Genomic DNA, 13,886 nt, shown 5'->3' with positions numbered 1-13,886 from the left:
CCTCCTTCACGGACTGAGCCAATAAAACAGACCAACTAGGCGGCAGAACATAGAAGACATCCATAAACGGGGAAAGGCCAAGCTCAAGCAGCTGTGCGCTTTCGACCGCAGTGAATTAATATCGTCACGACTTGAGGCTCTGTTCACAGGTCAGACATTTACAAACTTCGGTCCCGTCGCACAACACAAACGGGCTGCTATTCATAATCTCAGAAACATATGTACCAAGTGCTTTTTCTTAATATTTCAATAAAGTATCGCAGTATCAAATTTGCAAGGCACTTGGAAAGTTGGAATGACGTGCCTTTTTCTTGCAGCGTCGTCACCAGTTCCTGAAAAATGACAGAAGCACATGGTGAGTTCAGAGGTGAAAGGTTACTCTTCGCGTATTCGCAATTGCATATTCACCTTACCGACTTGCTTATTTGTACATACACATCCATGCTATGCAAGTCAGAAATATCGTGAAAATGGACTACGGCCGGCATGAAATGTACTCCATTCCATAATTCCAAACAGGGTGAAGAATACTCCTGACGAGGTACTGCAGGAACTCGTCCTGTCGTGCCAACACTGTTCTAAAAGCTGGTGTTATGGTTGCTCTGAGAAAATAAAGTGGAACTCCCATTCTTGAGATGTATAAATCTTACTACCAAAGGGAGCTTTTAGATGCAGTTACTTACTCCACGAGTTGTTTTTACAGCGCTGTATGAAAGCGCCCACAGACAAATTTGACAGGTCAAGGGCAAAGAGGACCACTGAAGTGTAATTTTATATGGCATGTGTAATTGGAGCACCTGCGAGGCAATTGTCTGAGCAAGTACGTGTGCTACTTTGAAATCACGAGGGGCTTCGTTCGTTGAAGCACGATGTCAGCGAACGAAGAGTCCGCTTCGGAGCCACGATTGCAGCGGATGTCGTTCATTAACGGCGCGCCTGAGGTTGCTATAGTGTCGATGCTAGTATATCGCAATATCGTTGCCAGTGTTCGTTATGTAGTACTCGTTATATAGCTGTATATGAACACCTGAACACTGCATAAATGTCTAAGGAGGAAGAGTACTTTCTACTCTGAATACCAAATGTGCTGAGGTGTGCTCTTCTCCCGGAGCCTTCGAGTTCGCTTCTCGTGGTGGTGGTGCCTCCAGAGGCGTTGATCTGTCCGAAGAGTAGAACCTGGTTGCACTACCTCCGTAGACAAGCATATCAAGCATGTCTCTTCAAGCAGATCCCTTCTCTTACCTGAGAAGAAAGAACAGGAATTTTGGAAAAAGGTTAAAACTTGGGCTTGCTGGTGATGCACAGTTAAAAGCGATAAAACCCGCAGTGCAGGGAACGACGAGGACATGGCACTGAACTATCAACCAGGAATTTTTATTTCGCAAAATGGGCCCTAAATATAGAGGGAATTTTACCTCCAGTGAAGATTTGACTATTTGCAGATGATTGCGTCCTGTGGTACGAAATTAATACTGTGCAAGATCAGATAGCTCTAAATGAGTACAGCTGTGCTGTGAAGCAGTGGTGTGATGAATTTAGTATGGAGCATAATGTCTGTAAGACGTGTTCCATGAGCATAACAAAGGAAAAAAAAAAACACTCGAGTATCAGTACATGCTATAGATAATCGTGAAATCCAGAAAGTTAATGAAGTAGACTATTTGGGTATAACTTTAAGAACAAGTTTCAAATGGAGTTCGCACATAGAGAAAATTTGCAATCGCGCTACCAACAAGCTATGGCTTTTGCGGCAGAAGCTTCGGTCTGCCTCATATGAGGCTAAGCTGGCTGCGTATAAAACATATGATAGGCCGATATTGGAATACGCCTCACAGATTTGGGACCAGTATAATAGAAATTATATTGCAGCATTAGAGAAGCTATAATGGCTGTTCGCTTTCTCTCTTCCGTTTACAGGAGGACTGTTTCTGTTAATGATTTGTTGTGTAAGTGTGAACTCGAGACCCTCGCTCTGCGTCGTGGAAAGGCAATGCAATGGCAAATTTTTGCATTTGCTTGTAAATGCAAAGTCTGGATAACATAATACCAGACGTATAATAAAACCTACGATAGTAAAATCTATCGTACACTAACCTAAAAAAAAAAAAACATTCTTTGAACGCGTTCTATGCCCGATGATATCGTTGATGAAACTGAATACCAGACTGCAGATGCGAATTATAATTTGCTTCGGACTAGGGAGAAATAAAGTTTCACTATACGAAGAATATTTGAGATTTCTCTAGACACACGATACACCATTCCAAGTGAGCGCAAGGCAGCGCTACAGATCACCGGGACATAACGAAAAGTCAACTGAACATCAAAGTGCACGCCCAAATCCCGTACAATACGCTCTCAAGGGAAGCGCTCACAAACAGCAAAACTTGTCACAGCTTACATGCATTTCAATGGGCTGTAATAGCTCTTTCGAGCACCGCATTATGGCGGCCGGTTGGCGTAAACTTTCCAGCGATACCCTCACCCATCTGCTATCCAGCCTTTATACATAGAGATCAGTGGACGGGAGTGCCGGGAAAGACGCGAGTGTGGACCAATCAGCGCGCTCCGCGAGCGAGAATGCTGGGACGGGAGAACAGTGGCCTAGACAGCAAACATGGCGGATGCGTAACCTGGTCTACGAAATTCTAATCAAGACTCTAAGGTACACGCTTAAAAATGAACTTCACCGCATAGCACGTTCCTAGCCAACCATCATCTCAAATGATATCGTTATCTGCCCTGATTTATTGAAAACGGGAGGCGTACACGTTTTCTGTGGCACTTATGCTGGTCATAATTGTCACAGAAAAGGCGTACGCCTCCCGTTTTCAACAAATCAGGGCAGATAATGATATCATTCGAGATTATGGTTGGCTAGGAGAGTGCTGTGCGGTGAAGTACATTTTTAAGAGTGTAGCGCTAAGTGTTGTACGACAGCAAACGCAAGAGGAGCGGAAACGTAGATATGAAGACCGCATCATAGCAGCTGCTGAAAGAAGATGAGGAAGTAAGTGTGTCTAGTGTGCCGACTGTGTTGTGACATGTGCAGATGCACGTCGTCTGCTCTTCGAAGCGGGCGTCGCTCTACAGGTTGCTGTATAAAACGCAATAAATATGCATTTGGCAATTGTTATTCTGATTTATCACAACTACATTTTACGTGACAATGAAAAAATGGCTAGGAAGCAAGCGAGCTGGTGAAGATGATGCATGATGTAAAACCCCGAGACTAGGGAACACGAAGGGACAGACACAAACACGAAGTCTCAAAAGACTTGGTGTTTGTGTCTGTCCCTTCGTGGTTCCTTAGTCGCGGGGTTTTACATCATGCAGCATTTTACGTATTGCACGTGTAGAGCTTGAGTACAGTTCGAAAAAACAAAATGGATCAGTTTTTGTAGCGGAGGACGGTAGTGCCGGCATTCCCGGCGTTCGGAGCACAGTGTGAACGAGAGGGTCGCGAATGCTGTAAAAGCGGTGAATGAGTTCCCCGCGTTCGCGGCTTTCGATGATGTAGTGTGGACGTAGTATTTGGAGCGGTTCCCACAAGCAAAATATCTGGGTGGGGTGTTCGGCACTAGCATAAACCAGATCCGAATCTTGGTGTGGCTGCTACATTGACGATACAACTTTTAATACATGTCAAAGTGCTATCATTAGATACCATGTTATATTGGCGACTATTCTACTCTTACGAAGCAGTTTTGATGCGTTTTTTTTTTTTTTCTGTTTTACCACGAGCTCAAGTCTGCGTAGTCAAATTCAGGTGGCTCTCCTGCTAGACGGCATGTGCCTCGTTCGTTCTATAAGTGGAATCCTGGACCTTTTATTTAAGGCTGTTCTCAAACTTTCCTTGTCTCCTTTCTTTTTCAGGTATACTACTGAACGTATTTTCGAGGATGTACAAAACACTTTAGGCCGCTTTCACCATAGAAGAGTGATTCGATCGTGAGAAAAGTATTAATTCGTAGGACCTTGTCTATAGCATTCTGTCCAAGCTACTACCGTCCGCTACTATTGTATGGTCTCTTACCATGTGACCTTCCACCATAAAAAACAATGTATACGACGGTGGCGAAAATCAGGACGATGACGGCGGCGCTGATGAGCACCCAAGCAGGGTAGATACAGCGGTTGTCGCCTGGCGCGTTGTCCCTAATGAAAAATTCAGACATTTGGAGTGCTTATCGGTCGACGTGTTAACTGTTCTAACTGCAAGAACGTATCAGTACTACGGAGCGGCAGCTCGGATGGTTACTGCAGGTAAGTAGTTACGTCCCTTGTATTGTAAAATCAGTTGTATTTGTTCGGCCTGGGTATTGAGCGCAACTCTGTTGGAGGCGGAATGGAAGTCCACACAAATATAAATTGGCATAGCTTTGTTGTTCTTTGAAGCTGTTGAAAGGAAGAGTGCCGAGGGCCCAAGATAAGAACCTGGAGAACCTTTTAGCTTCCAAGAAACTTCGTACCGGACTCCGTTATGAAGATAACTGCATGCATACGCAGAGTGCGCCACGAGAGGCGGGTCAGTGTTTTTGCTTCCAAAACTGCACGGCATGCACGTATTTGCGATATGGCTTGCGCATATCTAATATATAATTTGAATAACTGGTACTAGCATTAATGAGCTCACTAGATTAATCTCGTTTATGAGTAAAGATCGGTGGGGGGTTTAGATTTGAAAGTGGTATACCAAAGCCACGTGGTCCTCAAAGCAGAAATACAAACTCCAGCAAGCTCGCCTGGTGCATTTTGAGAGATGGAAAAATGCGAAATGTGCATTCGTCGTGCGAAGTTTCATGTTCATGTTATGCGCGACAACTAAACGAAACCCCACGCTCAGCTGTGTTCCCTCCATCACGGTGCACTGGTTAGTTGTTCTGCAACGCATGGAACACCCTCGCGTTGTAGTGAAGCTTATCGTGCTTTCATTGGGGAACTCGCGTGGTTATTTCGTGGCAACACGGCCTAGTGTTCGGAAACTCCAACATATACCCAGCATGAGGGCCTGGAGTCTAGCAGTTTAACTCCCTTTGATGCTCCTAGGGGCGCCATTGCTCTTCCGAGTTCCGTCGTCTGCTTTTTTTTTGTATTCCTTGTTAGCGCCGCGAAGCAACTGTGACTATGAGCGGCGTACAGACGTGGACAGATGGAGAGAGGACAGCATGTCTGCTTCTCAGGACGCATTGTTAGACACATTGTTTATGGCGATGGCAAATCATATCACTGTCAGCAGCGATGTTTACAGGCTACTGGGGAGCCATCTGCAGCAGAAATCTGTCAGATAAGCACAGCTATGACAGCACAGCCTACGGGCAGCAGCGGCGGATGTGACGACATCGGATACAGCTGGTCAACGCGCTGCCCGGTCGGATCCGGACACGACAAAAAAAAAAGTGTTCGCTGGCAGATTCCTGATGCTAGGAGAACTCCACACGAACACGCAAAATTGCTATGTTTTGACGGTTTTGACCAAGCGGACACAAGTGCTGAGAACCTGGTAAACAAGTCTGCCAGGAAATGGCTTGGACAAAATTGTTGCATTGGCAAAACGAGGTGAGGCGCGGGGTGTTCCGTTTGGGGAAAACGAGGCAAAATATATATTCCAAGGTTTGTTTACCCGTCAGTTCGCGTGGGGTAAACGTAGTGAACGGGACGATGGCATAGAGAAGGCATGCGTGCGGCTAATGGAGAGGTCTCTCAGGTTCGTATTATTGGCAGAGCCAAAAGTTATAGCTGCTCTAATAATATGAGTACTATTACCTGTAGTAAGTCGTGATTCGGAGGAATCCTGGAGAGGTTACGTGGCTATATGTACACAGCGTTATCAGTCCAATCCAATAACTGCCACTCGAGTTACAGCGCAGTGCACTGTACGAAACGCGCTGCGCTCCTGCCTAGGGCAGATGGCGCCCCATCTATAGCGGGCAAGCCCGTTTGATACCACAGTGAGTAGGCAACTGACCATCACCCGTCATGATATAGTATTTGCTCTACCTCTGATAGCGCACAACGTTGCCGATCAGGGACGTTGGGGCCCTGCTCCACAACTTGCACATTGTACATATTACGGTACAGAAATGCATGCCACCATAACCAGATGGTCATTAAAATCACTGGGCTTTACACTGCTAACCCCCCACCCCCCACCCCTCGTGTTGCTCCGGATCAGGGTCACCACCGAACCGCTGGCATTCACAACATAATACTTCAAGAGTGGTGCACACGTAGTTAGGTGTCGCTAATGACGGGAGATCTTGACGTTAATATGGGTTATGTATGTACCGTGCAGCTTGGATGGTCACAGAGTGGTCACATTCCTGTGAACGCGACATCCGCGTTGACATGGGTAGGCCAGGGAGCTCTGCAGGACAACAAATCACTCCCTCTGCGCCTACATCCAGTGTTGTCCTTTTATTTCTTTGTTATCACTTTCTATTATTTCGCTATGATATTTTCAATTGTTAAGTGTTTCCTTGAATTGGCTTAGTCTGTTTTTAAAACCAAACCAGTACTTGTTCTCCAAACTAGTACTACCCAACTAGTAGTAGCTAGCATCTATGCACCTGAACTAGCTTTACATTGCTCTGCTTGTGGTGCCCTCAGCAACATAACGAGATGGACTTACTTTGCCGCATCCTCATTTATGTTTGGCGAAAGAGGAACTGGTTGAGGAGGAGGTCCGGGCTGCGTTTGTGGAGATGGACCAGATAGCGGTTGATCTTGTGGTGCAACTGGCGGCAATATCGGCGGTGAACCCAGGTAAGGGGGCCTTTGATACGAAGTGGCCGGACACTGAGCACCAGGACCAACCTGACCAAGGGCAGCACCAATCTTGGCACCCTGCTGCCCGTTCTGCTCACGCAATACGCCACCATACAATCCAATGTTCTGTGCTTGTGCTTGATTGTCGATGTCATTGACCTGATTTACGTTCGCCTGGCTAGTTCGTCGCGGTTGCTCTGTCGTACGATCCATTGCCGAGATCGTCGTCCTGCCGTGCATGCCAATGTCTTTTTGTTGAGGGCCAGAAACCTGAATACTGGCACGTTTACAGGCATGACATAGCATGTCATTGTCGTTTTGCTGTACGGGAGCCTGACTTACTCGACGGCCCTTGATATGCTGGTCATCTGGCTGTGCGGGAACGTTAACATCTTCTTGAACACATCTTACAGTGAGGGGCGACACTGTTGGTGACTTTTTACTCTCGGCTTTCGACTTTTCCTTTTTCGACTTCTTTTTCTTCGGTTCTACCGGGTAGCCAAGGAACAGCTGCCTAGATTGGAGCAAGTATTCAGTTGATACATAATACTTTCGGGTACATAATAAACTTACAAGGCAATGAACGAAGCTAATGAAGAAAGGCAAGCAAGGCAGCTGCCCTCCTTCTCCCCTCCGCGAAATTTGCGTCAAAGCAGGAGAAATTCGAGTGAGGGTATTATAATCGATCATTGTAATCCAACCATATAAATTAAATAAAACTGTTTAATACGAGAGACTGTAGTTCCTATTTTTCATAAAAGTATGCGTTGTCCATAAGTCGGAAGATGCGTAGGTCCATAAAAGTATGCGGTGAGAGAAACATATCCTTGAGTTTGAGGGGAAGGGCGACGAAGGACCGGACGAGGCAGTTTCCTGTTCCTCTGAGCGTGCCCCTGTACTTACACCTCAAACTCAAGGAGATGTTTCCCTCATCGCGTTCACACCAGCTAGCTTGCCTCCTCTTTTCTCTGTTCCACATTAAAAGTATATCCCCATGTAGATAGCAGATCTTATAAAGCAGCAGCGTAGCCAGATATAATATAAAAATATTTCGAGAGGGATTCTATGGGACAGAGGGACAATAAATGGGCGAGGAGGATTTCCCTCCTGTTTCCCTCTATACCAATGCACAACCAAAGGTACGCTTTCGGGGATTTGAATCCCCCTTGCGACGCCAGTGTTATGACGGATCTAAAAGTGAAACATTTTCTTTTGTGTTGGTTTCCCTTTATCACAGCGACCCGATCTCGTTTGACCAGATCTCGATGAATTTTATCAGGACTGGATTCATGAAAACGCGAATGACCTATCTCAAAAGGAAAGGTACAGTAATTCTGCAATATCCTCGAGCCTCAATATGGTTTCTTTCACTCACTCACTCCTGCATTCCTGCTCCGATGTAGAAAGGATCCTGGCTTATATTCATATTTGGCTGCTGACCTGCTGGCTGGGTAATTTGCCATTGAGCCAGAGAATACATAGGCAAGGCTTCATTATTTACTTGCAGCGACATTTGTTGACCGATCTGGGGAGCTTCTTGCATCTGATGTGGACCTATCGGCATTCTGTCGACTAGCATCCCCTAAAGACCGTGACTTTTGTTAGCCTCCTCTTGTGATTTCACTTATTAGCACTTTCATTAAACGAAACATCACGTCTTGTGCCTTCTATACTACACGCTAAATGGTAGACAGGCTGACCCACCTGACCCATAGGCTGAAACGTCAGTCCTGTCATTTGTTGTTGGGCGAAGGACTGATTCATAAACTGCTGCGCCGGTTGCACGACGCATGGGTTCATCGGTTCGTAAATATACTGCGACGCCTGTTGGCCAACGCTTTGAATACATGGTTCGCTCATGGGCTGAGAAAGCATTTGTCCCACTGGCTGGAAATATGGTTGCGGCAAAAACTCCTGAAATGGTGGTCCCGGTTGTTGCAGCATTGGGTGACTAATTGGTTGGAACACGGGTTGATGCACTGTTTCATACGCAACCACTTGGCCCGCTACCTCTTGGGTTGGATGCAGTGGCTCTATGGTCACTGGCGTGGTTCTCTCTCCAGCTATCGTAACGTTTTCCTGCGGTCGCACGGAAAACGTGACCTGCTGTTGTGGAGGTTGCAGTGTTTGCTGGAACGTGTGTTCCTGTCCTTGCTGACCAATTTGTACCCGTACTGGTGTCCCAACATGCGTCGCTTGAATTGTCTGCTGCGGTGATGACTGTCCCGCTTCGTGCGACAACGGTGGACGACTTATATTTATCGAAACTGATGCGGGAGGTTGTAGCTCTGTCGGCTGCAGCTGACGCAGACGCGCAGCCAGCAGTTGCTTCTCCTGCTGCTCGATTTGCCTTTCCAGGATTTCGCAGATCAGTTGGCCCATGCGGTCCTCACGGGTACGTGAAAGCATGTCGGCAATGTCCTGCGTTACAGGAACAAACAAAACATCTTGTTGTTCTACGTCATCTTGTGGCGGGAGTGACAGGAGGACAGGAGGAGGTGACGCACCAGGGTAGTTTACAGATGGCACAAGGGCGTAGGGGTACCCACCAAGATTGACCACCGGTTCTTGCTGACGGACATTTTGTGTAGGATGGTGTTGTTCAAGTGTTGTCTTGTCACCAGTTTTTCGCAGCCTACTGTTATTGAGGTCATACTTGGTACCGCCAGTATCAGTAAGAATATTGATGCGGGTGGACAAAGCTGTCTTCTTTCCCGGCTTCTTCTTGTTGTTTCCTTTAGGTGCACTGTCCGCATCTCCGCTGCTGTCCGAGGACTCACTGTCACGTTCAAGAACCATCACGGACCCTTATGGCTTGCGAACAATGAACGTAAGCTATTCGAGACAACATGGAAGGAAGGACATGAGCCGGTGTCTCGACCGCTACTACACGTTTTTCTTCTTCTTCTTTGTAACACGTTCTGACAGTAATCCACGAAAACTGGCAAGGGATAGGAGTGACTGTGCGCGCTAATCCCAACAGGTGTGGACGTCGAGTATATATCTGTATTTATTACTGAGACAGAACGATGATCAGGGGTTGGCACAGTACATAAAATGAAACGACATGCCGTGCGTTCGAGGTTGCAGATGAAACATCAGAAAAGCATTGCAGATAGTTACGTGAAGCTGAAAGCGCTGATGATGGGTAATAAACAGTGAGATGCAAGTTGGCACAGCCCAACTGCGCTTTCCTGTATGGTCTGCCCTAAATGATAATTACGTTGGTAATGAAAGTGCCGTACGTGTCCTTGGCAGAGCAAAAATGTAGCCGATCGAGTTGTAAACAATGTGAAACGTGTCAGCTTGTCGACCGGCGCACATCCAGAGTAGAAACCTCTGGTGTGCTTCTGTTACTATAGGTCTTCAGTCCTGTGTCTGTGAAAGGGCAACGCTTCCGTCGCTATGTCTGGTCATTTGCCGCTTCGAAAGCTTGGTCGGCTGATAGAGCACAAGATCTCCCGGCTTGATCCTTCTGTATCGCAACGTTTGTCGGTGGAGATTGCGTGTTGGCGCTTCTGTATCGAGGCTCCATCGAAGTTATCCCGTAGGGCATCCTCCAACGAGATCCCATCAGAACGTCTGGTGTTAGAGTTGAACAGCAACGCAAAACGAAGTTTTTTTCGTTGCTCTGTGCACGGTGCCGTTGATTGCGTACTGCACTTGTCGTAGTATTTTGCAGAGTTCGAGGTAACCCGTTACAAGTAACTCGCTACTGTAACCAAGTTCTTTTTTTTTGTAACTTGTAACTTAACTCGGCACTTTTGCGCCGTGGTAACTTTCAGAGGACATCGTTCCTTTTCCAGGTCACTTGGAACTTAAGTTAAGTTCCAAGTTACTTTTAACTCCCTTTTCACTCCCGTCCATATGATTTCTTGTTTTCGCTCCGGTTCCTTCATGGTATATTTTGGCCATAAAACGTGATGTTCAATCAATGACAGTATTTTATTCAGGAAGTGAGAACCGCTGCCATTGAAGTGAAGCTGAACCATGTTGCGCCCACAGGGAGTAAGATGCAAAGCGTTCGACTAGACCTCTACCAGAGAAACGTCATCATAACAGCGGTAGACAGACTGAAACCGAAACAAATCGGAAAGAGAGGGCTGAGTTCCACAAACGGGCACTTGTTCGCTGCCTCCCATTGAAAGAAAAGTAGGACAGAGGCTCGTTTCCCTTTATGGGACCATATCGTAATTCCCTCAAGGCTGTGACTTTCGGACGCGACCTTATTCACCTCTAGCTTCAAGCGTAGTTGAACGCTACCAAAGTATAGCGCTGTCGAACACTGTCATTTGTTTACAAACAGGGAGAGGTCTATTGTTGGACATAAACGAAAGCGATCTAAGCGTGTCGCTGATGAAATATGGTGGAATAGTGAAATATGGAAGTCACTGAAAAGGTTAGCCTATAACTATAGTAGTATTAACTTAGTACTAACTTAGTATTAATTTAGTAACTTAGTATAACTATAAGCCTCAAGCAACATCCTCAAACCTCCTCCAGCAACTGCACGGGAGGTCCAGCGGAAGCGGAGCTGAATGGCGTATTTAGTAAAACTGCCACCACGAGGTATGTGCTTTCCTTTTTTATTTCGGGGTAACGGCCGAAGGTCGCCGTTATCACCAATGTAGCTACTAGGGTGTCATAAATGGTGGCTACCAATGACACTTCAGTTTGTTGATTTGTAAGACGTAAAGGGTGAGGGAAAATGTCTGCGTCTCCTGTGTTTCTATTGGCCAAAGTTCCTTCAGTTTGACAAAGTGTGTGTTTAAGTGTTTGAGTGTGTTAATAACTCTGCTAGTCAGAGTAAGCAAACGCGTTGCGCTGTCTGTCGTCCTGTGTATGGCTGCTTGAACATCATGATGACGCAAATAATCACAATGGTCTTGTAGAAATGGAATTCATGTAAATCATCGCGGTGAGTACTGGAGTGGATCCGAGACAGTATTGATTGATTGGTGGAAGACGGCAGGGGCATTGGAGAGCCTAAATGGTTTCTGGACCAAATCGTATTGCCCGTCGGCAGTGTGAGCCTTAGCTAGCAGATAACTGTATAGTGAAGTAACAGTGACCTCTCCATCCGTCCAGCTGGTCATGGTAATGGATAACGGTCAGGTATCGGGACACGTGTCACGAGTCCCCACTATATACGGTTCAGTGCTCGAAAGTCGATGCACAATCTGCGTCCTCTGCTTTTTTTTTTTCGCACGAGTAAGACAGGACGGGAGTAGGCGGTGTTAGAGGAGGAGGAGGAGGAGGAGGAGTGTCGTTGGGAGGAACCCGAGAGGTCTGCTTGCCTGATTAGGCGGCATGTTTCTCGGGAAGGGAAAGGTGGTGGAGAGGAGGAGAGGAAAGGGTGAAGTGGAAGACCGAGCGGAATCCGCTCGGGGGGAGGATAGCTGCGTCCATGGGCCGACTTCAGGGGAACTGTGCCGGCATACGCCTATTACACATCTGAGGGAAACCCAGGAAAAACCCCAGACGGCACAGCCGGCCCGTGGATTCGAACCGCGGACCTCCCAGTCTCCAAGCGCACGCGTTACCGCTGCGCCACCGGAGCTGGTGGCGGCGTTAGAGTTTATAAAAATTCCAGCATTCTTCAGGTCATCGACTAAGTCCCTCACCTTTTCGCGTTCCGAATACGGCGTGTGGCACGACTGAAACGTCACTGAAACGTGGGCGGTGAAATCTCTATGCATTTCCGTGAACCTTGTGCAGCTCAGTTCGGGTGAAGTAGAGGCCACGCACTTCACGAGTCCAAGCCTGAGCGATGGGCGAAGGAACATAAACAAAGCACAACACGAGGGCTCAAAACTAGCAAATACGTTTTAAGGCGTCTTTGCTGGTTTTGAACCCTGGTGTTGTGTTTTGCTTATGTGTCTTCGACCATCGCTCAGGCTTGCGTATCATGAGGGTTTCCTTCTTCTTAATGGAAGTAATGCAAGTGGAAATGAAAGCAAACAGCTCTTACCAAACTTATGATAGACCACAGCGCAAACAGTAAGATCCAAAATGTCGTTTTGTCATTTTGCCCAGTTTGGGGTGTATGTGCTTCAGTCAAACGGGAACACCATGCGCGATCTACAGCTTCAGGATGCCATAGGGGAATAAGTTCAAAAACACTCGCATCTATCAGGTTGCCCTGGCTTCCAGAGGACGACGTCACATGTCGCTGACTGAGTCAGCAAATGAGTGATAGTGCAGTTGTATATGGCGTGACTATTCAATAACCAGACTGGAGGGGAAAATCCTGTTTATTATTACAACGTTCCTAAATAAAAGCTATCCCCTTCAACATACCCCCTCCCGTATCTATGCAACACTGAACACGACTTCGCTTTTCGAAACAGGTAAAAGTCGCAAGGAGCTACATCCGGCGAACAAGGTGGGTGGTCCAGCACTGGAACCTTCATTTTCGGCAAGAAACTGCTTCACCGACAGTGCGTTGTGAGCTGGCGCATTGCCCTGGCGAGTTGTTTTTCCACAATCTGGGCCTCATCTTCCTTACTCTTTCGATCCTTACTCCTTTCCTTCGAGATGTCCACCATTTCTCCTACCATCTGAATGCATAATCGGTGATCGTTGTGAGCAATTTCATTAATTTTCGTAACATTCCGTTGTGTTGCTGCAATGACATGCCCGCCTGGTCTGCCATCGACTTCAACATCCTCCTGCCCGTCGGCACACCGTTTGTGCCAGTCAAACATCCGCGCATGTGACATCGCAAAGGCACCGTACACCTCCTCCAACTGTTTGAGTAACTTACTCGGTTATTTTTATTTTTATTTTTCAATTTCACGAGGAATTCCCAATTGATTCTTCCGCTGGTCTAGCTTGACGCGGTCCACGATTCCGCCAAGATAACCGCGTGGCTGTATCTAGTGAGTACCGCTGGCACTAATATAACAAATGACATCGAGACGCAGCGTGTCATTTTTTACCGGAAGGATCGGGATACCCTATTGCGCGTGCGCTTCCCACTCGGGTATGCACGAATGCGACAAAGCGCGGAGTCACGTGATTTAATGACCCACCTCGTACAGTAGGGCCTGGACATGGGACAAATAAATTGGGTAGCCATGACTTTGACAGTAGCAGTCCTAATGCCAGGTAGCAAA

At 46.9% G+C, this 13,886-nt stretch overlaps 1 protein-coding gene across 2 annotated transcripts; it reads right to left on the bottom strand.

Moving 5' to 3' along the window:
- Positions 1-222: 222 nt before the first annotated feature.
- LOC135399650 (integrator complex subunit 3 homolog) lies at positions 223-9,661 on the bottom strand. Of its 2 annotated transcripts, XM_064631381.1 has the most exons (6): positions 8,473-9,661; positions 8,148-8,350; positions 6,632-7,282; positions 4,037-4,158; positions 1,080-1,242; positions 223-332 (listed from the first exon to the last, which is right to left on the bottom strand). In XM_064631381.1, the coding sequence occupies exons 1-6, from the start codon at positions 9,565-9,567 to the stop codon at positions 323-325; spliced, it is 2,244 nt and encodes a 747-aa protein (XP_064487451.1). In that variant the 5' UTR covers positions 9,568-9,661; the 3' UTR covers positions 223-322. The 2 variants fall into 2 exon arrangements, with proteins under 2 accessions (XP_064487451.1, XP_064487452.1); XM_064631382.1 differs by lacking the exons at positions 223-332; positions 4,037-4,158 and having other exon boundaries at positions 1,153-1,242.
- Between the last annotated feature and the right edge of the window lie 4,225 nt (positions 9,662-13,886).

Source organism: Ornithodoros turicata, chromosome 7 (genome assembly GCF_037126465.1).
Source record: "Ornithodoros turicata isolate Travis chromosome 7, ASM3712646v1, whole genome shotgun sequence".
NCBI classification, from domain to species: Eukaryota; Metazoa; Arthropoda; class Arachnida; order Ixodida; family Argasidae; genus Ornithodoros; species Ornithodoros turicata.
Note: the sequence above shows the minus strand (reverse complement) of the source record. Positions and strands in the feature narration are given on the sequence as shown.